The 25861-nt window shown below is 42.3% G+C and overlaps 1 protein-coding gene across 1 annotated transcript in view; it reads left to right on the top strand.

The window, feature by feature from the left end:
• Positions 1-25701, top strand: part of HDGFL3 (HDGF like 3) — a 38393-nt gene extending 12692 nt beyond the window's left edge. The window contains exons 2-6 of the mRNA XM_014887733.2: positions 10096-10172; positions 13412-13550; positions 14829-14987; positions 16556-16702; positions 23391-25701. Of these exons, the coding sequence (XP_014743219.1) occupies positions 10096-10172; positions 13412-13550; positions 14829-14987; positions 16556-16702; positions 23391-23396 (528 nt within the window). The 3' untranslated portion in view covers positions 23397-25701. The remainder of the gene's footprint in view (positions 1-10095; positions 10173-13411; positions 13551-14828; positions 14988-16555; positions 16703-23390) is intronic.
• Positions 25702-25861: the final 160 nt, after the last annotated feature.

The following is a 25861-nucleotide window of genomic DNA, read 5'->3' as shown; positions in this document are numbered from 1 at the left end:
TGGCCAGAAGGTATAGAGATGGAAAATTGGAGAAAAATCAGAGAAAGAGAGCAGATTCTGGAGTAAACTTTTGTGACATAACTGCAGCTGAGTTACTGGGTTTTATAGGTAACTTGTGTTCATGGCAACACCATATTCTGAGAGGTTCTCTGAGAGTAACACAAAATACTAACACATACTTCTTACATCTATTCAGCTTAACATATTGGATAGAAACAAGGGATATTAAAAAGTAACTCTTCATCCTACACAAATATAAACATATAGGCGACTTCAAGCCCATGATTAATCCATGTGAATTAAAAGAGAGTACTCACATACTTAAAACTCGTATTTAGTGGTTTTGATGTAAAATATATTCTTTATAATGATGAGGTGCCACCCTAGAAAATCTGGTCACTACCATATTGATGTATTCATCTTGCCTCTGACATTAATGCCACTCATATTTCTAAAAATACATCTTTTTTGTCTTTAATGTTTTCATTATTTCATTTGAGTTATTATTTTCTGACATGGTTTAGTAATTAGGATTTAAGTTCCTAGGTCTACAGTATGTAATGGAGTGCTTTGTGTATTTTAACATAGTTTCATTTCTGTAAGCTGCTGCTTGAGTTTAGGGGGCTGGGTTTGAGGAAAATGTTCATTTTAATAAATAAGGTTTTCATTCTTTTAGGGACTATCTAAGTAAATGTCAGCAACATTATATTTAGAGTCAAAACTGAATGAAAACTCTGATTCTGAGGTTTTGGAAGCAGAAAAATGAGCAGGTGGGAAGGGGTATGACTTGACTTGGAAAAACTTGTTCTCGAGTCTCTTTAGGCAGGAGGATTAAAATTCCTGAGAGTTTAACCTAGACTGGGGGACTTTGCAAAGAAGGCATTTGACACCCTAATGGCAGCTCCTGGAAATAGGAGCAGAGACTAAAAGCAAACCCAGTAGAAATAGCAAAGCTGGGTCCAAGTGGTGCACAGAGACCACCGTGACTCCACAAACCTTTTTTCATTCCATGGTTTTAGCAACCCAGTTGACACAGGCAAAAGCTCCATCTTAGCAAAGTAGTTTGGGAGTTTAATGGCTTGTTTTGTGCCATAGAGAGTGGCTGAGGCTGGGGAAGTAAAGGAAACAATTATTTATTATTTACAGTTGTTAGGTTTAGAGCGACCGTGGGCTTTCAGAGACCCTGTGCCCTCCTGCAGGTACAAGTTTGCAGTTTGGCAGCAGAGTAAACAGAAAAGCCTGCCTTTGCAAAATTGCTGCAAATCACTCCCTTTCATTGCCTTTGCAATTAGATTTCATTGCTTCTCATTCCCCCCAGCTTGCGTACATGCTGTTGTTTTTTACGTGTCCCTTGCATCACGGCTAAACAACTGCCCTGTGTGCTCGGAGATCAGACCTATCCATAGCCCCAGAACACGGACTGAGGCCTCTCCCAGCCCACCACTACCCATGAGTGCTGGGATGTGAGGCTGTGAGCGTGGCTGTGTGCTGCAGCCAGCACCAGGCTGCAGAGGCACCTGCAGCAGCCCCGGTGCCTGCAGATGCGTTGGTGCGGCTGCAGCGCTGCGTGCGCAGCTCAGCCCGTGCACGCTGTGCCTGCTGTGCCTGCAGAGCCTGGGTGGGTGACAGGGCACATCAGCTCATGGTCCTGGGAAACAGAACTGGATGTTTGAACGAGATGCTTAAATCTGGCAAATAGATGTTCTGGTGTGAACACATTAAGACCATGAGTCTTGATGTTCCGTGGGTCCACAGAGAGCGGCATAATGAAGACAAACAAATGCTTGGCTGTGTCTCCATTCCCTCTAGAGGACTGGTAGGACACTCAAAGTCTCATCTCTGCTGCTGCACCTGAACCTCAGAGGGTTGCAGGATATTAAAAATGTTCTGTGTTTTCAAGGGACAAAGATTTTGTGTTCTTTTCCCAGGTAACAGTAAGCGTTTTCTGTATGCAGGCACTTGTTCAGTGACAAGGAATGTTTCAGGCCCCCCTTAGCTGCAACTGATGGTAAGAAAACAGGTTATAGAGGAGACAAGCAGGAAGGTTTTCTGTACCCAGAAGCCCAGATAATAGTGGAATCTCCAGAGTCTCAAGCTTGAATCCTCTCTAGCAGGAGCCGGGGGCTGCAGTAACTGAAGGAGGTTGTTCCTTTCTTTGTCTCTGGTGTGTGTGTCCACCCTGTCACAAACTGGAGGGTTGTGTTCTCCATCGATCATGTTTCCATCCAAAAAACAATCTTAGCCGCAAGTTGTAGTGTCAATAAGGTTTTGTGTAATTTTTGGGAAGCTGGACTAAATACTGCACAGAGATGCTCAATATTCTTCAACCTGGTAATATTGTGTAAATCCAGTTTTTTCAACTGACTTTTTGGGGTAGAAAATGATACTGAAAAAGAAATGGTAAATTAAGCCAGCCAAGTCTAGGAGACTGCAGACTTCTGGCAATTTGCGTATCTTTTGGCTGTAAGTGTGCTGATAGGAGTAGAAGGACTAGCAACACTTCTTTTAATAAAAGCTTGGACAGTGGAATATGGAGCTTTGGGTGGAACAAACAGGCCTCAAGTATAAATTCTATTGTGTTTATTTGACCAAATGTCAACACTCTAGGCCAGCTGCATCTAATTGAAAGTGTTTTGATCAAGTTAACTGGCAAAAATCCTACTTCATGAATATAACATTCTTCCTTAAAACCAAACAAAATCAATGAAGTAGTAACATTCTAGTGTAAATATTGGGAAGCAAAAAGATATTCCTCAGTCTATAGAGTTCTTATACCATCCATGCACTCCTTTGTGCAGATGAGATACAGAAGGTGGCAGGGATTATCTGAATGCTTTGAGAAAGAAGGTTATATGACTTCTCATGTCTCTTTGGTTTTTAAGAAGAGAGTAGGAGGGCAGAAATACATTTGTGGATGTCCAGACCCTGAAATTTCTCACTTATTGATGTTTTGACTGGTTAATTAATTTTTATTTGCTGTATGTCTTCTAAACCTATTTTTATATGTGCATTTCTTGCACACTTGTATATTTCAAGACAAAAATGTTTGTGGTATGATGGTGAAGTAGGAGATAACCAAATTTTGTCATCAGAAACTGCTTTCATTAGTGGGCTCACTCTGATTTGCTTTGGTGGATGTACATTGCAAACAATATTTTGATATCTGAGAAATAATTCAGATTAAGGAGAACCAAGCCTCCACTGTGCTTAAAGGGAGGAAAAGTAAATGTTAAATGCCTCAGAGCTGGCAATATTTGTTTAAAATAAACAAGATCTCCCCACCCATACACAAATAAAAAGTAATTTTGTGAGCTATGAAACTTAAGAAGTTTATTTTTCTCTGGCTTGCTTTTGTGTGGATTTCCCAGTGTCTGATGTTTTGATTCAGCCTGCATTGCAAGCTGTCTCTCAGCATATGGACTACTTGTCTGCCCATCTTCTGTTGGACAGCCTATTTATCACAAAACATGGGGAAACTTAATATCTCCCTGGCCTTTCTGCTTTTGTCTGGTTTGGCAAAATTGTCTGATGTGTCCCTGAGTTATTGCAGGTAAGAGTCAGACTGAAAACAGTGTGGTTACAACATCCTTTTCCTTCCTTAGGGAAGAGACTGGGGAAAAAAGAATCCTAGTGGTAGCACCATTGGTTCATTCACAGTAGCAGGGAAACACTTTACTTGGAGAAAACAGAGCATTTCTGCAGCAGCCTGACTTTGTGGTGTGCTCACTGGGAGGATTACAGTTTGGTAACCTGAAATGCAACTCTGGCAGAGCTGGAAATATGTGTTGCTAGGAATTCCTCTCGTTTTAGCAGTGGACCTCAAGTGCTTTATAAGGAGAATGGTCCCATAGTCCCCATTCATAAATTGAGACCGAAGGAGATGCAGTGGTTCATGTGGCCAAGGTCATCCCAGGGGCCAGTGGCAGAGAGGACTTGACTTAGTATCCCCTGAGTCTCCTCCTGTGACAGTCTTCCATCCAGCAGCCCCAAAATGCAGAGAGGACTTGAATCACATGAATAGATCAGTTATCTACAAAGCCATGCATATAGATACCAGTCACGCAGAACTAAGCTCTGGCCCCATTTTCATATGGGAGATTAAAGCAGCTCTGCAGAAAGTGTATTTCAACTTTCTGTCTTAAAAATATGCTGCTAATTAGGGATATAAAGGGGCTGAACTCAGCTTCAAGACTGCTGATCTTTCCTAGTGAGACATTGCTGCCAGCATTGTTTGGACTCCAACTAACCCTTCATTGTCTTCTATCTTGTTGAGGTCCTGAGCATGCACAGAAAAAAAAGGAGGATTGATGTCTTTATATTGTCATTTCTGGCTGTCTGCAGGATACCCTTCAGCCATTTTCAGCAGTGCTCAAAAGTATGCTCTGCTGGTTTTAATCTTGTTTTGCTTTTTGTTTTTGCTGGTGGCACTCTTCTATGCCCAGAGACTTTTTTAATTTTTACTTTTGTAGCTGTGCAATTCCACCTTATTAAGTTGGATTCTGCTTCTAGTCTCACCCTTCACAGGGTTAGCTTTTTTAATGGGTGAAAAAGTGCATATGCCAGCATTCCACACTACGAGTTCAGGTATGTGATGTACATTGGGGAGTAGTGCTCTGCTTCAAATATCAGTCCTGATACATGAGAGAAAAATTCAGCAGTCTCCAATCAGCTTTAGTTGGATTGCTCTTCAATTTAAGCACTATGGAATTTGAGTCACAGTTGTTAGCTTGAAGCAGGTTGGATTTTTTTTTTTTACATTTTAGGATCCTCTGGGAAAAAAAAAATTAATATTTTACATCTTACAGAGCGGTATTTTAAATAATGGTTTAGAAAAGATACTGCTATACTGCTGACTCCCAGTAGCATTAGCTATTAAAAAGCATAATAAATCCATTGGAATAAAAATATTGTAGTAAAGCAAAATATCCCATTTTAATAATGGATTTTGAAGAGTATTGCTTTTATCCATCTAGAGTTCTGCTAATAAGCTAACTGCAAAAGATCAAGCTGCTTGCATGTGTTGGGCAATAAAAAGCAACTTGAACCACTTTCCAGCAAATACTCCAGGCCTCTGCTCTACTGCTGTGCAGCGACTCCAGGGATTTCAGTGGGAGATAGGGATCTCGGCAATGGTTCTGTGTGCTTTTGCCAATCAAAGGCATTTACACTGTGTCAAAACAATCAGTGATTACTGCTCTGCAGTTTTAATTCCCTCTTTTTGTAAAATAAAAGGACTTGTTCTTGTGGTTTCGGTGCCCACATAAGCATCCCTGAATGCTGATGTAAAGTTTTCTTTTCTGTAAATGGGGACCCGGTAGGTATTTTTGCATAATACCGTTTTTATTTTGGTGTAAAATTCTGCTGGAGCACAATAGGACAGGGTCTGGTCGAAAGTCGCCCTGACAGCCTGGAATTCCTGCTTCTGAACAGCATCTTGTCCAGAGCACAGAGGTTTTGTGATGCCATAAAACATGTCACCTGCTGCCCCTGCAGCTGGAAGGGGGTGCCTGCGGGATGCCCTGGCGGGCAGAGCAGCCCCTTCCTCGGCGCTGCACTCACATCAGCATCCCGCAGCGGCTGTGCGAGCCCGGCGGCCACAAAGCGGCCCGGGCTCTGTGTCTCGCACAGACGCGGTTCCCATTTTGCAGGGAATGTAGAGCTCTGCAGAACACAGCACCCGGGAGGGGGTGCAGCTTCCTCTGCTTCTGCACCAGCCCTCCCAGCGAGCTCCTCCGCCTGTCAGGAACATGCCACGTTCTCCCACAGCAGGCTCGGGGATGATTTGTGCTTGTGGGAGCCGCTGTTGTTGTCCTTGTCGCTGGTTCTGGCTCTGCAGTGTCGGTCCAGCCCACCCAGCCAGCGCCTCTCTCCGCAGGGTCCATAACCTCATGGAAGGGAGCACTGCGGTGTGAGGGCTGCCAAAGCCACCCTGTGACAACCACTGCGAAATGCTCCCTGAGAAGTCAGCGATTGCTCGGCACCACCGAGAGCAAAGCACACACATCCTAACCAGGAAAGTACAGCGTAAGGAAACTGACAGATCTCTTGCCTCCACATTGGTAGTCAGTAGCAACACGGTTTGATAAAGCCCCGCTCTGGCTGGAGAGGACCGAGCTGAATTTTCTGTTCAGTGTTCTTGACCCCAGAAGCCTGGCATTTGTTTACCGGAAAAAACCTCGCAGTTACATCTTTAAAGCTCTGCTGCTTGGCTGGCAAACAAATGCCGGGCAGTGCAGCTCTGCTGAGGTTGTGCAAAAAGAAAGCAATTGTTATTCATTAAGCAGATGACAGCAACGGGAGCTAAGGGGATAAAACTCGAAATCTGAAGCCACCTGCTTTAATTTTAGCCATAATTGAAGCGGCTGCCCATGGTGTTGCTGATGCACATATCAGATTTGCACGCCATGCGCTGCTCACACTGATTTCTGTGGCAGCGAGCTCCAGCCTGCTCTGGTTCAGGCAGGGATGGAGCTCCTGTTTGATTGCAGGTTATAGCGGATACTTGAGAATCTGTTTGTTTTCTTCCAGGAGCAAAACACAGTCACAGTCTGGCTCTCTGATAGACAGATGCTTTAGTCATTAGTGAGGTTTCTGTGACTACAACACTGTGTTCTAGTATGGGTGCTCTTCCCTCTTTTGTTCCTGGTTCAAGGCAGCGATGCTTTTTTCCCTCTTGTGCTCATGCGCTCGCTCTTCCTCTCCCTCCCTCCCTCTCTCTCTGTCTTTGATCTTGCTGATATGGGGAAAATATCGGATCCAAATCTGCAGCGTATTTAACCAAAACATCCTGTAGAATGGGAATAAATTGTGACTGAGTGCAGCAGCAGGAGATTGCAGTATGGTTGCTTGTACTGCTTGCTTTCTGCTACAACAAAACAGCAGCAATTGTCATGGAGTGCCGGGGTTGTTCTGCTGCTAAATAAGCACCTAGGGACTCCACATTCAGAGGGCTAAGGTGGCTTTACTGGGAATAGAGAGACTGGGCAAAGCTCTCCTCTCACAGTCTCTAATGCAGGGATTTGTGTGAAAGAGGTAAAACGGGAAGAGATATTTTCTAATGGCAGAGAGGGTCTCATCCTTCACTAAATTCCCTAGAGTTTTTGCCACAGAGTTCAATGGCCCTAAGATAACACTGTCACTTTATATCCAACCTTGTTACAGTACTAGCAACATAAGCCCCAGAGCTGAGGAGCTCACAGCAATATCAGTGAAGGAAGGAGAAGTCTTGACCTCAGCTGCAGAGTGAAATGTTAGAGTGGGAGCATTAACAGTCTCTCCTTGAGCTGTTTGGTGCAAATTTATACTGCATGTGTTTGTATGTGTATGCCAACTCCCAAAAGCTATGAAAAGCTTTTTTATGGTTTCCTGTGATGATACATAGTCAGGAGGGATACTTGGATGAATAAAGAAATATGCCACGAAATGGGGAGCAGGTGAGCTGCATGACAGATGTGTGTTCTGTCCTTTGTTGATTTGGTGCTGCTCCTTAGCTAACGGTATTAAGTGCTGGGAATAAGACAGAAGGCTTAACTCCACTTGGGATATTGCTCAGGAGATCCTCACTGCTTTAGAGCATAGCACATTGTGTGATGTAAGATCCCCAGTCCCTTCTGATCAGCATTCCCTAGTAAGCATGTCTTCATTCCCCCCCTTTACTGATCATTTACAGCTGTTTACTTTATTTCATGAGAGATTCTGAGAGGGCTGAGGCAGTAACTGGGCTGTGCTGCTCTGTAATGCAGCCCAGAGCTGGCGCCGTGTTTCAAGTGACCAAATGAGATTTGTACTCAGGTCCCAGCAGACACTGTTTGTCTCAGTCAAAGGAGTCCACATTTTTCTGGGGTCTGGTATCTGGACATCTTCCTTGTCACAATAAAGAGGAGGATGGCTATGACATCCAGACAGTGGAGGTGTGTTACCCCTCCCTGTACTTGGGAAACTGCCAGCACAGCCTTTTATGCTCTGACATGTAGATACTTCCATCTTTAAGGAGGCATAAAATGTTTTGCAGACATGCGGTATCTCCCTGACTTGTTATCAGTTTGGAAAGGGAGTTGCAGTGTTTTTAACCTGCAGTCTTTTATCACTCTTATAATAGGTCTAATACCTGTATTTAAATAATTAATTGTGAGCAAATAGCAACATTATGGGCACTTTATAAAAAACACATAATTAATGTCAGAAAAGGATGAGCTCTAAAATAATATCTTCAACAGCCTTTCCTCTGTGTACTCCTGATGATAAAGAGGACACCAAAAAGCCTGTCATGTTGTTTCAGTTCCTCCTTTCACACAGCTGAGCTAAAAGTAAATGCACGTGTTCATTCTCCATCAGTGTGTATTTTCCTTCTATGTGCATTTAAATAATAGATTCTCCTTTTATTTATCAAATTTTTAGCTCTGTTAAGAACAAGAAACAAGTAATTGCTGTGCCCACAAGGCATGTGACACCTATGACAGTCCTGGATTGTCTCCTGCACATTGTGCTGGGCAGTGGGTGCACGGTGACACAGGGCCCATTGTGCCAGAGCTCCACCATACACACCCCTGAGGGCATGGTTTGGAAGTGCTCTCAGATCTCAAGATTTTGGTACAGCTTCAGAGAATGTTGCAGTTAGACCTAAAAGATAGGCATCCATTTTGTCTTCAGAAAGGAGTCCTGTGATATTATAGTTCCACATGTGGCTCTCGTTTCTCCATCCCCAAGGGGTGTCCTTGCAGAAAGACCAAAAGGGTTTGAATTCTTACAAAAGCTCATACTCCTTTGAAAGCTACATAGCCAAGCAGATGCTTTACGGTGAAAGAGGACATCCTTTGAAAACAATCTGGTGCTTATTAATCAATAAGAATTCAGTGTTAGGGGTCCTTCAGCAAGAAAAGAGAATGAAAGCACGTGTGGGTCTGGCCTCCTGGGTGAAAGCATGCAGGTTCCATCCCTGTACTCTGCTGAGGAGCAGATTTTGTATAGCACTGTTATGTCAGCACTTTGCTCTCAGTTGCAGTGACATTTGGCAGGATTTGATATGCTTATGTTGAGACTGAGTTGCCTTAGACCAGGCACCAAGCCATTCACCTGCTCATTGGTGCTGCCCTGTAGATATCTCGATTCATTAGGCTCTCTCTTAGCCAGAGAGTTCCCTGGACACTTGATTTCACACACCCACATATGCTCAGAAGTGCCCTTTCTGGGAAGGCAGACTCTTAGATCTTATTTAAAGCTTTGCTGTGTTTCTGGTTTATGTGGGTATGCACCTGGACTATTTTATTTCTGTTGCAGAGGAATACAAAATTAGACATGGACAAGATTAAGTCCTGGACCTCACCTCCTGCCTCACAGCCAATGCTCTCACTCAGACATTGGGAGAAGGGGTCTGGGCACTACTCAGCCTGAGGGGTTTGTTCCAATACCAGCTCTGTCTCAGGAGAACACCCTCAGCATCCCTCCTTTCACTGTTCTGCAGCTGTATCCTGAGAAACACGAGGCCAGGATTGAAATGTGAAAGAGAGAGGCTAGAGAGGGGAGAGGAATCCAAAGCCAGTTATCAGGGTGTTGCAGGGGAAGGAGGGTCCCTGGCCCTCCTTCCTGGTGTGCATTACACACTTTACACTCTGTACCACCATCACCACAGGAAGCACCACTGGGAGATTGTCCAGTTTTCCAGCTGCAGAGTCCCAGAGATAGCGTCTGTTCCCCATTTGTTGCAGAAGTTATTGAGGTGGCTATGTGAGACAAGCAGGATTACCCTCTGAGCTTCGATGCCTTTGATGAGAGGCAGCATCTGAAGTTAACACTTAAATTAAGCAGACTTGATTTTATTGCCTTTGTGTATTATAATGCCCATGAAATCATTTAAACTTTGTGTGTGCTCCTGGGTTTCCTGCTGTGTCCCTGCAGTATTTCAGTCATGTGCTGACTTTGTATGACCTGCCTGCCTGAAAAACCAGCAGCTGTCTTCCCTTCCCAGCCCAGCACACAGTGGGATCACCCAGGGCTGCAGGATATCTTTGCTAGCACCTCCATGGCTTGGGAGGGATTCTTGGATGAGGGACGCCACTTTTGGGAATAATCTTTTTTCCACTGCTTGCTGTCTTACAGATTGATGAACTTCCTGAAGGAGCTGTGAAGCCTCCAGCGAATAAATACCCCATCTTCTTTTTTGGGACTCATGAAACGTAAGTGAATGAACGTGAGCTGTTCCTTTGAAAATGTTTTTTTCCACTGCAGCTAACATAATTTTCTCTGATTTTATTGGAACAAATCTTCACCGAAGCCATTGGGAACCTAGAGATAAGTCCTGCAAGGCCAAGTCATTTGTATTAACAAATGGGACTGAAAGATGAAAGTAGTTGGGAATGTTGCTGCCTTCATGGTCTACCATGAGCTAAACATAAAAGCCAGTGTTTTCTGCAAAGAAATGTGTTGGCATGAATTCATGAATGGGTCTGAAAAAGCCCTGAACTCAGAGGCAGGGGCAAACATTTTTTACTTGGATGTCCATGATAGCAGAGATCAGGCTCTTGTGTTTGGACATGTGTGAGCTCATGTCCTGTGTGAGATCTGGCTTGGTAGTTTGTGATAGGAAAGGAAGCAGACCCCAGAGTCTCAGGCAGTCCTCACAGGGCTTTAAAATATGTGCATTCCTGGGAGATTTGTGCTGGGGATATTCTAGGATGGAGCTCACAGAAGTGATGGAAGAACTGAGCTGGCTGAACTGATAGGGAAAGAAAGGAATCACAGCACAAGAGGTAAGTTAGGACTCATCATAATTGCTACAAAATACAGAGTTTCAAGATTCTAATGTACATGTCTCTAAACTATGTCTGAGGTAGCTAAAAATAAGTCATATTCCATTTTGCATGAAATATTTTAATTTTAAAACTTTTCTTTCACCATTTGCAGGTAACATGTTTTCTAGAATTCCTTTAAAACTGGCAAAAAAGAAATTCTGATGATATTTTAAATTCAATATTAGAAGCTGAAGCTTTATTAAAAAATTATTGTTTATTTTTGAATTTTAATATTATTCTAGAATATGATCATCTCCATAGCTCATACATCACATTTTATTAAAAAAAATATTTAAAGGCAGTTTCTGCTTTATAAAGTTCATAATAGTCTCTCTTTAGTTAAAATAGTTCTTCCCATTGCTAGAATGAAACAATCTGCTATTTTGATATATTGTGGTCTAATAGTACTGTCACAAAATAATCTGAAAAGAATAAAGTTTAAATAAACTTACAGTGCTTTCAAGTCAGAAACCAAAATGTAATTATTTTTTGAATGGAAACATCATTTTTTGAGAAACATTTAAGAAAAAAACTGACCACTTTTATTCCAAAATGAATGAATCCCAAACTGATAATCTCTTTTGTTTTGGATTTTGTGAGTTTAAGATCTTACTGTAGCATCTGAATCAGGAAAAACGTTTGTAGTTTTTACTTTATAAATGTAAAAGCCTCACTGTTAAAAATGAACTGTAGATTGCAGCTCCTTAGTTTTATAGCAGAGCAGTAGAAACTTGTACTCTCCCAGTGGCAATGAATGTATTTCAAAAAAAGATGTAGACAGTTTTTCAGTGTTTACTTTACATAAAAGGCATAAGAAACATTTCCATACATTACTGTTGAGCTAAGTTAGGGTAGCTCATACTAAGTTTCATACAGTTTTCCTTTGTTATTTGTGTTCAAATTGTTTGTGTATATTTTTGACAACAAGGAGACATCTTCTGGTATTAGCAAAAGCATAGATAACATAATTTATTCAGTAGAGCATTTAATATTAGCGTGACATCTGTTAGTTTGGAAATCACCGTTTGGCTTTCAGGTAGAAATGCATTCTTGGCTTTGTAATTATATAATTAAGATATGTCTCAATATCCAACTGAGTGTAGATGCCATGCTGTCTCATATGGAGTTAGAAGGAAGCTCTTTCCTCAGGGACTTGTCATCTGATGCCTTTTTACCAACCGGTTGGCTCTGCACTGGCAAACTGCTTGGCCAGTGGGATGATTTAAGTGAATGGAACTTTGCACATTCATAAATGCTGGGCATAAATCAGGCATTAATCTGAAATAATGATTGCAGAAAGGAAGAAATATGATCCTGTGATTAAGGTATTAGACTGAGACTGAAGAGAGCTGGCTTTTCCTCTGTAGCCTGCTATCACTTGAGTTTGACCTTGGACAAATCTTTGTACCTCAGAAGCCCATCTGCACAGAAGGGCAGGTTCCCAATGTCATGGTGATGTTACAACAATGAATGTGTTGGACATGGTGGAGCTCCACAATCCCACAGTAATGGGGACCAGAGAGTTAACAGGAATTGCAAAGATCATCAGGAAACTAGGACAGTGATTATGGTGAAGGACACTGGGACTTGCTCAGCTCTGGTCATTGATGACACAGAATCTTTACATGTGAGAATGAAGGGGTCTTTGCCTTCATTGTTTTAATTTAATTTATGGTTACAATCTCAATGCCACGATGCAGAATACAGTAGATACAGATATCCAACAAAAAGAAAGTTATACTTTCTTCAGTTTAAGAGTTAAGAAGTTAGAGTTTTACTGTAATGTGAGTGGAAAAAGAAGGACAAATCATCACTCTTCTTTTTTTAATAATTATTTTTCCCTTGTGCCTGAAATTAGTTGGCCCAGTGCATAGCTGACTTAGGCAGCAGCAAAGCACAAAATCCCTCCTTTGCTGTGCTGTCTAAAAAACTATTTGGCCACAAGCACCCTGTGTGTCTCATTGTTTCCTTGTATTACTCATCTGCCTATATTCATCCATTGTTTTTTGTTCTTATATGAAATTATAAGAATTTTGGGAAAGAGAATTTTTATTGTGTTTGTACAGAATTTAGTATGGGGGGGCCAATTCCAAGAAAGCAGCTCCCAGGCTTACTGGCAGTATAGATAATAATAAATGCCACTGCTTTTTCTATCCCATAGTACAAGGGATAAATTTTGGTTCATGGGTCCTAGGCACTTCTTACATGCTTAACTTTTCATGTGGCATTTTTGAGGCCTGTCTGGGTTTATAACACTAGGATTGGAAGTTTGGTCCCTTGCTATCACAAGCAATGACATCCTAAACCGTTTCATAAACTTTCATAAATTGTTCAAGTGCCAGTTCCCAGCAGTAGTTAATAAAATAGAGATGTTTCAGTTGTTTCTAGAGATACCCAGCATGATTTTACTACATCAAACATCAGTATGGTGAGCCAATCTATTAAATCAGACTCACAGCAGTAACTCAAATCCAGTGTGACAAATAAATAAAAAAATAAAACTAGAAAAGAAATGATGGAATGAGCAGAAGAATAGGGAAAACGTTTGCACTGTTAATGTTTTGATTTTTTTGAAGAAGAGAGTGATAAGTCCTTTTTTGAATGTTACCTCTGTTAAAATGCAGTGCGTTCCTGGGGCCCAAAGACCTTTTCCCATATAAAGAATATAAAGATAAGTTTGGGAAATCGAACAAGCGAAAAGGATTTAATGAAGGCCTGTGGGAAATAGAAAACAACCCTGGAGTAAAGTTTACTGGATATCAGGTAAATTATTTTCACACCTATTGCTCCTTATCTTTCCTATTTTCTTCTTTTACTGCTTGTCAAAGTGAGCATTTTAAGAGTGATGTATAAGGTTCTGGTTTTGATGGAGCAAGAAAGTTTCACAGCTCTGGTAATTGTGTAATGTAAAGACAACTGTGGTCTCACACTCTGTGACAAATGGAACTTTAATCATGCTGCAGAGCCTTTTGCTTTCTATGATATTCTGGGGTGGTGAAGTGGAAAATTCTGCAACACATTTAGTTAAATTAAAAATGGATGGTTTTATTTACTCCTGTACAAACATGAATAATTTCTGACTTCTTTCTTTGTTTATTTTTATATCAGGCTCCATGTATTTTACACAGACCTTAAGGTCACTGAACTTTTGATTTTTACATTGGTAATGTATAACACACAGTGCCAAAGCTAAGAGAAGTGAGGAGGTGGAGGGTTAAGCTGCTGTTAGCAGATAGCTGCTGCTGTACAACAGCTCTCCCTGTTGGATGTCCAGAGCAGAAAGTCAGTGAAGCTGGAGGGGGAGAAGAGTAGTTGGTGGGCTGTATAAAACAAAGAACTTTTCTCATTAAAAAAGTGTGGTCCTTTGAAGGAAGGAATCACCTCCAAAAGAAGGCAAACACCTTTTACATTATTATCGCAAAACCCTACAAGCCAGAGATACAGACCACCTGCAGAAAAGCTGCTGCCTCTCTCAGTTCCTGTTTCATATTTTCAGCCCTACACATGTTTTGCATACACTTGGGGATTTTTAAAAAATCCAGTGAATAGTCTGTGGGAGATGAGCTGTCAAAGAGTGCTCAGCCTCCTGGTCTGGGTTTGCTTTTCCAAGACACAGAGATCTTGCCCTTTGACGGGAGTGTAACAGCCATCTCTCACAAAAAAGTCTCTCCTATTGCAACCAAAGCCTAAACGTTTCAGTAGTTTTTCCCAAAGTAGAACATACCAGGTGTCTCCACTGAGAAGCCCTTAGTTCTCCTCCAGAAAACACGTTTTTGTTATCGGATCTTCGGTTTCTGTGTAAACCCTTCAGAACATGCTATCCCAGAATCTGCATCTCATAACTGAGTTCAAGTGGTGACTGAGAAAATTGCCTTTGCAGCCCTTTTTCGCAGTAATTGCAAAAATAACCTGAGATCTTCCTAACTATAGAAATTAAAGTGTAAGCTGTCCATTTCCACTATTTCTATCTTCTTCAAAAATCAAATAATAAGTATTAGTGATATTTTTATTGTTTATGTAATTATTGTTGTTATTTTAAAGGCAATTCAGCAACAGAGCTCATCAGAAACTGAAGGAGAAGGAGGAAATACAGCAGATGCCAGCAGTGAGGAAGAAGGTGATCGGGTAGAAGAGGATGGAAAAGGAAAAAGGAAGAATGAAAAAGCCGGCTCAAAACGGAAAAAATCCTACACTTCAAAGGTTTTCTTCTGACTTTTCCTGTTGTTACCCATGGGCATTTATAATTGGAATATTGTTTACCTAATGGAAATTTGTTCTTCCTCCTTTGGCATTTTGATTCTGATATCATAACAGTGTGTTCAAATAGGCAAAGGGGAGTGCTCTTATTTTGTATACAGCCTTGGGGAGACACCAGTTGAAATATTCTGCCCTGTTCTAGTGCCCACACACTGAGAAGAAGGTGAAACTATGGGAAGGAGATCAGAAGGGCTGGAAAGAAAACCATGCAAAGATGGATTGATAGGTTTGATCATCTCAGATAGGTCTCTCCCCAAGAAGAAAAAAAAGCCTTAGAAGTGGGCCTCCTGAGGAAAAAAAAAGCCTTAGAAGTGGGCCTCCTGAGAGTCATTAGTTCAGGTCTGGTTCCTGTCCAGGAGAATTGCAGCTTCCCTCTCCCATCTCCCAGAAAGATCTGGTAGGGTCACACGTGCTCAGCTGCTCCTCTTGTAGCTGAGTGTAAAATACTTCAGTCCAGGATTCAGAATGGGAAGGAGGAAGAACTACTTCATTAAGCAGGGAGTAGGATGCTCAATTTGTAGATATAAGACCTGCACTGTAGTACTTACCAGCCCGGTTAATGTCTTAAGTAACAGTGTAGATCAGGAAGCTAAGAGTAATGTGTCTGTCTCACAGTGGCTGGTGGACATAATCTCCTGAGAAGTGACACCTTTGGGTTCAGATAGGCTTCTCACTTGTCACCTGGGTGAAGGGGAGTGACACTGTAGTCACTTCCTCTGGTTCTGCATGTGCCTCCAGGGCTGCACTTCACCTGAAAAATTTTGGAAAATGTGGCAGAGTCAATTTATCCACATCTTCTCTGAAAGTGAAAACTAATTGAAATGAGAAGAAGCAAGCAAACAATCTGATCCAGGCACAGTTTGGGGGAGAGTGTGAATTTTTGTGATTGATCCACCGAACAAAATGTATTTTCACCCCTTTTGTGTGTTTTACATTAGAAATTCAGGTCTGGTCTACCATCTTCTTTCCAGAAGACTCTGGGCAAACAGAGGATTATGAAAATGGTGGGCTTAATGCCACAATTTATCCTTTTGTACTGTAGAATTGCATAACATAAAGGGAACAGAAAAGATGTATTGGTTCCACATGGCTCTAATGTTAATATATTGAAGCTGACAGCACTAAAAAAAAGTATGGAAAGCAGCTCTGCTAATGTTATTCTCATTTTACATCTCTGTGTTTAATCAAAACTTTTGTCAAGCTGGCACCATCTGTTTCATTAACTAACAAAACCTACAGGTGACCCAACACTAATACCCAGCTCCTATTACTGTGTCTGTCTTTCAGTCAATTGAGCTGCCAACCTGTGCTGAACACAGAATTTCACAGAAATTTCCTTCACTGGTGGCAGTAACTCCAGCTACTTCACCTGAAAAATGCTTTTCACCCCACATATCCTCCCCTTGAACAGGGAAATGCATGATCAGACAGCATACCACATACATTTCAGAAGTGTCTTTCTATGGCTGAAGCTCAGGTTTGAATTTTAACTTTGTTGTTGATTATTTTAGAAATCCTCCAAGCAGTCACGAAAATCTCCTGGAGATGAAGATGATAAGGACTGCAAAGAGGAAGAAAATAAGAGCAGCTCTGATGCTGGGGACGCAGGCAATGACACAAGAAACACTTCTTCAGATTTGCAGAAAACCAGTGAAGGGGTAATCTTCTGTTCCTGTCATTCACTTCCCATGCAGTTTGTTCCCGGGGGGCTTTGGAGCCAGGAGTGACCTGCGTGTACCACATGCCACCTTCTTGGGTTACATTTCAGTGCTCAGAATGTGTCTAGAACAGAAACATGGACTTGGTGTCTGTAGTGGTACAAATTTTGCTCTAGAGAAATGACTGAAAAAGAGCATTATTTTTGTTCTGACACTTGCATAGATGTCAGCTGAGAGGAGCTACTGAAAACCATGAGCTGGAATGATGCAAAATTGATGTGGGAGCAGAATCAGACTATTTGCATAATGCATGTTGGCTCACTAACAGGGGGAGCCTGCTGACCCTTTCACACTTGTTTAATTTGTGCAGTCCCAGTGTCTGGAGTTCATGAGGGTTCATGTGCACATTACAGACTCTGCATACTGTGGGTTCCAGGGCAGATGCTGCCCTGGGCTGTGACCTTCCAAGGATGAGATATACAGTCTGCTCCAGAGCAGCTCCATACAATCTCCTTGTGTGTTTGTATCAGTTGTGTGTTCATATCAATGTTACTTTGTCGTGACCACAACAACAAGATGGGAAGGCTGCTGAGCAGGGGGAGTTACTGGTTTCTCAGCCATCTTTAACAACCCCTGCTATTTCTGAGCCTTTGGAGCAGCACAAGCCTCTCTGCTCCAGCAATTACAGCTCCAGCTCAGAACCAGTCCTTGTGCAGTTCCCATGCCAAGGCTCTGTGGGCAGCAGCCAGGCTGGGCTGTCACAGGAGCTGAGTGACACGAATCCCCAGGTGTTACAGGAGGCCAGCCAGCACGGGCTCTCATCTGACACTGCTGAGGTGCCTTAGCACCCAGCTGCGTGCTCAGCCACAGCTCTTTCTCACAAAACACCACCTCTGGGGAGCTGCTCTTGTCTCCCACTAAAAGACTCCTCCCAGAGCTTCCTTCCCCATGTCTCTGCAGTGCAGTGTAGTTGTTTTGTGACTCTGCTTTATAAAAACTTTGATAGGTGGCTCATGGGGTCACAAGGAAAATGTGCCCTGAGTGTCTCCCATTCACTCTGAACAAGCTGCTGGCTTGAGCCAGAGGCTGATGCAAGGAAACACTGCCCATCTGTGCCCTCCCAGCCTCTCACCCACAGAGTGTCAGGGGCTGATGAGTGTGGCCCACGTTCTGCCTCGTGAACCCTGTGACACTTCCATGTCTTCAAATAGGTATTTGAGTGAGAAAACTGTAAGATGCATCTGAGGTAGCAAGAGGTTCAGCTGAGCCTGCTGCATTTCCCATGTATGTGGCAGTGAACTTCAGGCACATTTTCCATCTAAGGACAAAATGCTTACTGAGTTAGGTCAGTCACTAAGTGGCTAAAATGTCACACAGGATGTTGGCTTTGTAGCTACTGACATTCATATGGCTCTTTCTTCTGGGTTTGACATGCTTGTGACATGCTTGGGAGGTAGAGTCCAGCATGCTTACAACATAATGATGCTTCTCAGCATTTTTAGGATTACAGATATTTTAGCCTCTGTACTGAAATACTGAAATATTGTCAACAGTCTTATCCTTCCTGCCAGCATCAACTTGAAGAAATACTTCCAGTCAATACTGTCATACCCATGTGAGGAGGTGGCTTTGCTCTGACTTCTGCAGCCCCACCATGCAGGCTTGAACTCACGCTTGAGCAACCAGTCTGTTACTAGGTCTTGAATGCTTTTAATGTTATGGAAAAGGTGGAGTTTTAGTAATATGGAGTAAAAAGCAATGGGCATGTGGTTTTAAGGGCAGCTTGAGATAAAAGCACTGATAAGTTTGGAAAGATTCACATAGTGATTCATATTTCACTTTGGGCATATCTGCTGCAAAATCATCATTTCACACATGAATCTCTTCAGCATTTCACTGAGGTTTTGTCAGTAGTGCAGTTCTCTTTGAGCACCAGGAGGGGACACTCCATCTCCTGCTGCTCCTCAGAGCCAGACCAAGTGTGTTTTTAGGTCTCTTTAGAAGGCACAGGGCACTTGGGGGCAGAGTAGCAGGTTCTTGCTCAGTCGGGGTTGAACAGCAGCGTGTCTGGATGGGCGAGCTGGGGCAGGGGCCAGCTGTCCTGTGGACACTGCAGCCCGTCCTGCTGGATACCCACACCAAGGCTCTGCTGAGGGCATTGAGGTTCTTTAGCCCACACTCTTGGACTTCTCTGCTGTGGAAAGGAAGGTTGAAAAGAACCGCCATATACATGCAGATGGGACATGATCCTTCTGTTCGCACACATGAATTCAGAAGAATGTCTCGGTCTGCTAAAAGGCACCACCATGGCTGAGATAATGGTCTGTTGAGAAGGGCTTAGCAGGTGAGAAGAGGCCTGTGCCAGCAGCAGGCCGTGTGAGGAGGATGGGGTTCCTCCCTGCGGGCCAGAGCCGCTGCTCGCTGTCCCCAGAGCGGCCACCAGGACATTGGAGATGGCGCCCTGCAGAGCAGCACGGCCTGCACACCGCTGCTCGCTCCAGTGAGGTGTGGGAAGATAGCCGGAAGGCACAGGCAAACAAAACAAGGACAGGAGTGTTTCATTGCCATGGTTTTGCCACTATGACTGGCTGCTTGGGAGCTGCCTGCCCACGGAGGCTGGGCCGCCCTCCCCATGCCCTGAGAGCGCCCTTGGCCCCGGCCCTGCCCTGCCAGGCCTCACACCCTGCAGGAGCGGCCTCGAGGAGACAAGCCTTTCTCTTCATAATGCTACTAATAGTGAGGTAGTAATTAGCTTTTATAATGCCTGGACACATATCCCCTCCTCAGATCAGATGGAATCTTGCCTTTTAATCACACTCTTACCCTCAGCATTATAGGGATCTTCTTGAAGGGCTAACAGCCGAAGTCAGATGATTGCAGGAGCACCTTCACCTATATTTTTTAATGAAAATTCTAACCTCCAGGTGGTAGAGGTAAGCTTGAAAATGCGAAGTGATGGCTTCCTGAAGACTGAAACCCAGAGCAAATAAAAGTACTTCCAGAGCTATTATATATTTTTTTCAGTCAATTTCATACTGTTCAAGGGCTCAACTTGTGATTTTCTTCTTATCCCTTGGGTAGAAAAGGTGCTTTCTTTTTTTATCTCCATCCCTTTGTTTCTGAGCTATTTCTTGAGTACTACAGGCACTCTCAAGAAGGGGACATTTCCTCAGTCCCAACCATAGTTGGTAATTGTGTCCCATCACTACCTGTTTTTCAAGCTCTTTCCCTAAATGCTGTTCTTTGTCTGATTCCTTCCTCAGAAAGATGCAGAGCCTGAACCTTAGGGGTTGATAATCCAGTATTAATTAACTAATAGTGTGTTAGCTAAGACAGCCCATCTCAGAGTTTGCTCAAATCTTGAGTCACAGAATCTTTCCAGAACTGTTCCCTGCTGTTAAATACTAAATTGTTTTGGCTTTCTCAGAGTACCACGTAAAGATAATTTTCTGGTGGAAAGGTATTCATGGGTCTATGTTGCTTACTTTCATGGTATTAAATTAGCTCATAAATTGGTGAATTCATGGCAGCAGATTGACATTCCTCATTTAAATCTCTGGTGACTTGTGTCTTTAGTTCTTGGCTGACATAATTCTGAACACCTAAAGTGCTTTTTACTTTCTGGATGGCTACATACTCATATTCAAAAGCTGGCTGTGGTTCTGGCCTTATTAGAGAAGGTCAGGGTCAGCACACAGGGTATGTGGCAAGTTTTCATTTTGGTATTCACTGTTTCAGTGACAGTCTGGGAAGTGTGTTGGTAAAGGAGGTATTTGCTTGGTGTACAGGTGCAGGAGGTAAATGATTTTACTGTCTTCAGAGAAGAATAAATTTGCTGGAAATAAAATACATTTTCTTACTCCTGGTACAGCCTGAATATTAAAATGGAGTAAAGGACTGTGATCCTTTTACTCACACTGACCATCAGTTACCAACTGAGTCAGTGGATCTATTTGTAGAGGCAACTGCCAGCATGAATAAGGGGATCAAAATCTGGTCCACAGTTATTGCCATCTGACACCATTGCATTTGGGAGAACATATTTGAAACAGCCTGTGTCCAGGCTTTTTTGTTGTGGTGTTCTTGTGGGGTAGCAACAATCCCTGTTACTGCTGTGAAGTGTAATGGCCAAATTGGCCAGAGACACACAGGTTCACTGTGTCCTTCTGATGTGGTTTTGAGATGTTTGGTTCCTTTGCTCCTCTTTACATGTCAAGAATAACATTGGTCAGGCTGTATAACAGATTTGAGTGGTTATCAGCTTGAAAGCATAGCATTTAGGGCTTGGTTCAGTGTAAAAGCATTTTGTACAAAAAATGAAAACAGAGTATGGTTTTCTGTCTGATTTTCTTTTTCTGCAGTTTGAGGCATGCTAAAATCTACCCTTCAAAGCAAAAGATAATATTCCTAAGAATGTGTCTAAGTATTGCACAGTAAAAATTTCTATATAAAAATCAAATAGTGGCATAGTATATGGTGTAAGGAGTTGTGTTGTCTGCTGCCTTCTAGTAGCTCAGGATAACAGCACTGCTGGCTAAGGACATGGGACATAACTCGGAGGAAACAAATGTCTGAATGCAAGTTGAGATTAAAGCAGCCAGTATAGATGAAATATTTTCAGTTCTGTGTACATTGAATCCTGTAACCACTTTGACCTCAAATCATCGTGGAATAACAGCTATTGTACAGAGCAAGTAAACAATTATCCTTCTGCCAAAGCACTTTTAAAGTACAGGATGGCTGAACTAGTTGTCAGACACTGTTAAGGAAGAAATTTTCAGTGCTGGAAAAAGAGACGGCAGTTTGTGGATTTAGTTTTATTTCCTGCTCTGTTTTCTTTGTGCTGTCATTGATAACAGAAGCTTTGCTCTCGAATCAGTCAGATCCTGTGCTCTTTCCTTTGTGTGCTGCAGCGCTGGGCAGCATGGCACACGTTGTACCATAGCTTACAGCAAAGCTGAGAGACTTGTTCAAACAAAGATGTTTGAGAGCTGATGTGTTTCTGAAGAGACGTGAAACCATGGAGACCGCGGGATGTGCTCAGCTCTGCCGCATCCCCGATGAGCGGCCGCGGCGGGAGCTGCAGGGCAGGGCTGGGAGCCTGGCCTGAGCAGCCACCCTGAGGCTCTCTGCTTCTGGGGACAGGGGACCTGCTGACTCCTGGGGCACCTGGCAGTGCACCCAGGAGGCAAAATGCGTGCCATGATGGAACATGGCACCGGGAACTGTGAAAATCCTAGAGGATGACTTGCATTATCTGTCTCTTTGTTGTCCCTCCTGTGCCACTCTGTGGCCCAACAGCTTTATCTGTGAGACAGTGTGGAGGGGAAGTGTTAGTGTTCCCAGCACCCACGTAACAATGATCCTACCCCGTCTTCTGGTCATAGCCCAGAAGGGAATTGTGGTTAATAATTGCAAAGGTTTCATACTCCAAAAGGACATCTTTTTGTACTGGATCTGAGAGTTACAGCATAGGAACCAACTGTGATACCCCATCCTACCTGTCAGTGCTGGGCAGCAGCTGCCAATGGGAATCGTAGCAGAAAGCAGGGTTTGATTGACTGGTAACATGTAGTTGTTTTAATGAGTGTCTGAGTCTGAAGGAAAAGGAACAGCAGTGAATCTCCCCAAAGCATCTCTAAATATGATCTCACTGACTCTGAAACAGGAGAGAGGTCTCTGGAGTGTGGTGTGCTGGATGGGCACCACATGGTTACACCTTTTGGGGGAGTCAGGGCTCCAGTAGTTCCTGTAAACCATCGCTGCATGCCTGAGCACTTGATATGTGTGTCGTTAGTCAGGATGTACCAGGACTCCCACACGGAAAGCACAGGTTTCCATTTTTACTGATCACAAACCACTTGTCATAGGAGAGAACTGCACTGACCAAACACAAGGAAGACATTGTAGTGTTGTAGGAGAAGAGATGCCTTGGCCAGAGGTGGGTGGTCATGGTGCACTTCATGCTGTCATGTTGCTGGCTAATGTAACATGTTCCAGGGTCATCAGGTGAATTTTCCCATTTCTGTTCAATTTGAGAAAACCAAGACTTGTAGATACTTGCCGAGATCCTGTGAGGACAGTCTGATCCTCATCCTGCTAATGTCAGGGAAAGCAAGAGCTGACCTTGACTCAACCTTGGGAGTTCCTTCCTTTTCTGTCATCACCTTACAGTGAGCTGGAGCCAAACGGTTTCCTTTTCAGAAGCAGCATTTGGATCCCTTAGCCATGAAAATGTTTATCTTTGCTCGTGCTTGCTAAGCTTTTGTGTATTTGAACAAGAGGGTGTTCTTGTGGCTGGGCATCCAAGAATGCAGCAATGCCTGAGCTCCTGCATGAAGCCCTTTAGTGATTAAGTGGAGAAAAACAAAATTTGGTTGTGCCTGAAGTGTGCTACGAGTTTGTAATGGAGTGATTGGGGGAAAAACCTACCCACATACATCACTGGAGCTGCTTACTGAATACAGCCCTAAATGTTTACTTTTAAAACTGTGCTTATTAATATTTTGTAGTGATATGTTTAGTTGATGTAGCAAAGCAGTTTTCTCTAGAAAAAAATTTGTTTGAACAGACCAGGTGGTTACTTGTACCTTTGACTTTGAAGTGTGGAAACATGACAATTGTATCGAGTTTGATGCAGCATGTTATTTCTTACATTAAATGTGACTTTTTTCTCTTTCTCTTTCAGACTTAACCAACATAATGACTGCTGAATATAAGGGAAAACACAAGAAGGTTACATGTTTGGTTGTCTAATATTCTTGGATTTGATATGAGTCACCACATCTGTTCATTAGTACCATCAACAGCATCCCAGTTTGTATGCACATTATTCACATTCCTATCTGTTGTGTTTGCAGAAATGACATTTTTACCCTTTTTTCTAAGGGTTACTTTTTGATTTTCATATTATTTGGTTGCATGAAGTCGCCCTTTTCCAGTGGCTGAGGTTTATGAAGATACCGCATACTTGAACATGTTTTAGATTCCTTTTCTAGACAGAAAAGGCATAACTCTAAATTATATCATTCTAAATCAACATTTTTTAAACATAACTAAATCTTAGAAATGAGTCCCCTCCATGCAATGTTACAATTATCTTCCACATACAAACATAATTTTAAATTATCCTATATCCATTCTCTCTTGGGTTTTGATCAGTTTACAACATAAAAGAAAAATTATTCTTCAGTTGAAATCACCGCCAAGTTCAATAATGTAATAAAATACCTTTCCTTATTAGAAGTACCTAGCTAGTTATACTCTTAATACTTCTCCAAACCATGATGTAATGTACACTATCTGACTTAGTTCCTATATGTGGAGTTAGTGAAAGTCTTTTTGTGTTTCTTTAGATTAATACAAGGATTTTTCCAATGCCAACACAATTTGAAATCATTCATTTGGATGCTTTCCATTTTTAAGCTTACTGTGATATACAGCCCTATGGGAAACCAAAACAAAACATCAATTTTAAAGAATGAAAGGCTTAAAAAAGGATGCTGTCATTCTGGCTTTTTTTTTCCTTTTGGAACTAGAACTAGACTAGTAAGTAAGCATTCCAAATCCATTACTCTGTGTACATTATTGTTGCTATTGTGATAATAGAGATTTTTATTTATTTTTATGCCAGCTTTTATTGTGAAAACATATTTAGTCTGGTTTTTCAATCCTTGTTATGCTTGTCCTTGGAACATCTTTTGCGTATTCAAGGTTTGTAGTTGATGAGTTTACTGTAAAAAACTAAAAAAAAAAAAAAAAAACCACAAGAAAAAAAAATCTAAAAAAACCACCAAAACAAAAAGGAAACAAAAAAAATGTATTGTTTTTACAGAATAAATTTATTGGAATGTGTATTGGGAGTAAGGTTTGAGGTTGTAAGCAACTAAGTTAGCGTCATATTTGGCTTCATACGTGTAATAATGTGAGGTATTAATGTAAGTCAAGTATTAAAGCAAAACATTCTGTTAACATGAGTTGACCATAATAGATACAAGTGCAGGTGAGATCTTTATTTTTTCTGTACTTTGCCTTTTCTGGATAACAGGAGGTCATTAAATTCACCTTGAATGTATTCAAAGTTTCTTTAAAGACATCAGAAGTAACATCAGAGGCTCGAATACCACTTTGTGAGCCAGCACGTCCTGTGACAGCCCAGCAGCGCTGGGTTTGTTTCCCCGGGAAGAGGCACTGGGATGGAACTATCCCAAAGCCTAAGGAGCTGCACTAGGGATGCTGGGTGCCAACAAGCATTGCCTGAGGTGTGCTGTGGTTGTTTTGGACCTGCCCCTTTGGCTGGAGGTGTAAGACCTGGGGCCTCTCCTCTGACTGCTGCTGGGAACTGCACGGCAGTGTTCAGCAGGACTGTGTTACAGCCTGAATTTCCAGTGCTCTGAAGGTCCCCTCGTGCAGGGTGCAACACACAGGCACGTGAACTGCTTCCTTGTTACTGATTTGGCTTAAAAAGAAAATTAATTCAGTCACAACACCAAGAAGTCAACATACCCAAATAAAGTGTTTCCAGTTAAAATGTATCAGCTAGTTTCATCTGTGAGAAGGCACTAGGTGTACTGCTTTTAATATAAAATCACATAGAAGGCATAGAAATAGCTGTAATTGCAAATAGAAACATAAGCTGCCCAAACTAAGGTCGCTGTGTTTGCTGCTGCTTGTTTCTGAGCCAGCAGCGTTAACAAAAGTAGCTGCAGAGACACAGCCAAAACCCCTTCTCTGTAAACGCAGGAGCAGCCTGAGCCCAGTGGCTCACGGTCCTGAGCCCTCTGTGCCCAGCCCACAAGTGCTGCTGAGCACCTGCTCAGCTGCAAGCAGGTGAGCAGTCCTTGCAGAAGTGAATCCTGAAGAGAATTAACAAAACTATATGATTTGCTTATCATATATGGAGTCTTATCATAAGATTTGATTGCTTCTTAAAAGATTTCTTGAGATTTTTGACCCACAAGACATACTTTTTGACGAATAAAACATGTGCATGTGACAGAGTTATGTATGTTAATTTTTCATGCTTCACAATGCTGACCTTCATGTTGTGCAGTAGCTCTGTGCAGGGACTTCTAGCACTGCTATTCTTCAGCATGTGGAGGCTAAACACTGACATCATTATTATTATTTAACTTCATGCAGTATTTCTAAAACTGTCAA

This window comes from Sturnus vulgaris, chromosome 13 (genome assembly GCF_052056855.1).
Source record: "Sturnus vulgaris isolate bStuVul1 chromosome 13, bStuVul1.hap1, whole genome shotgun sequence".
Taxonomy (NCBI): Eukaryota; Metazoa; Chordata; class Aves; order Passeriformes; family Sturnidae; genus Sturnus; species Sturnus vulgaris.
The sequence above is the reverse complement of the archived record's forward strand: the minus strand, read 5'-3'. Positions and strand labels throughout refer to the sequence as shown.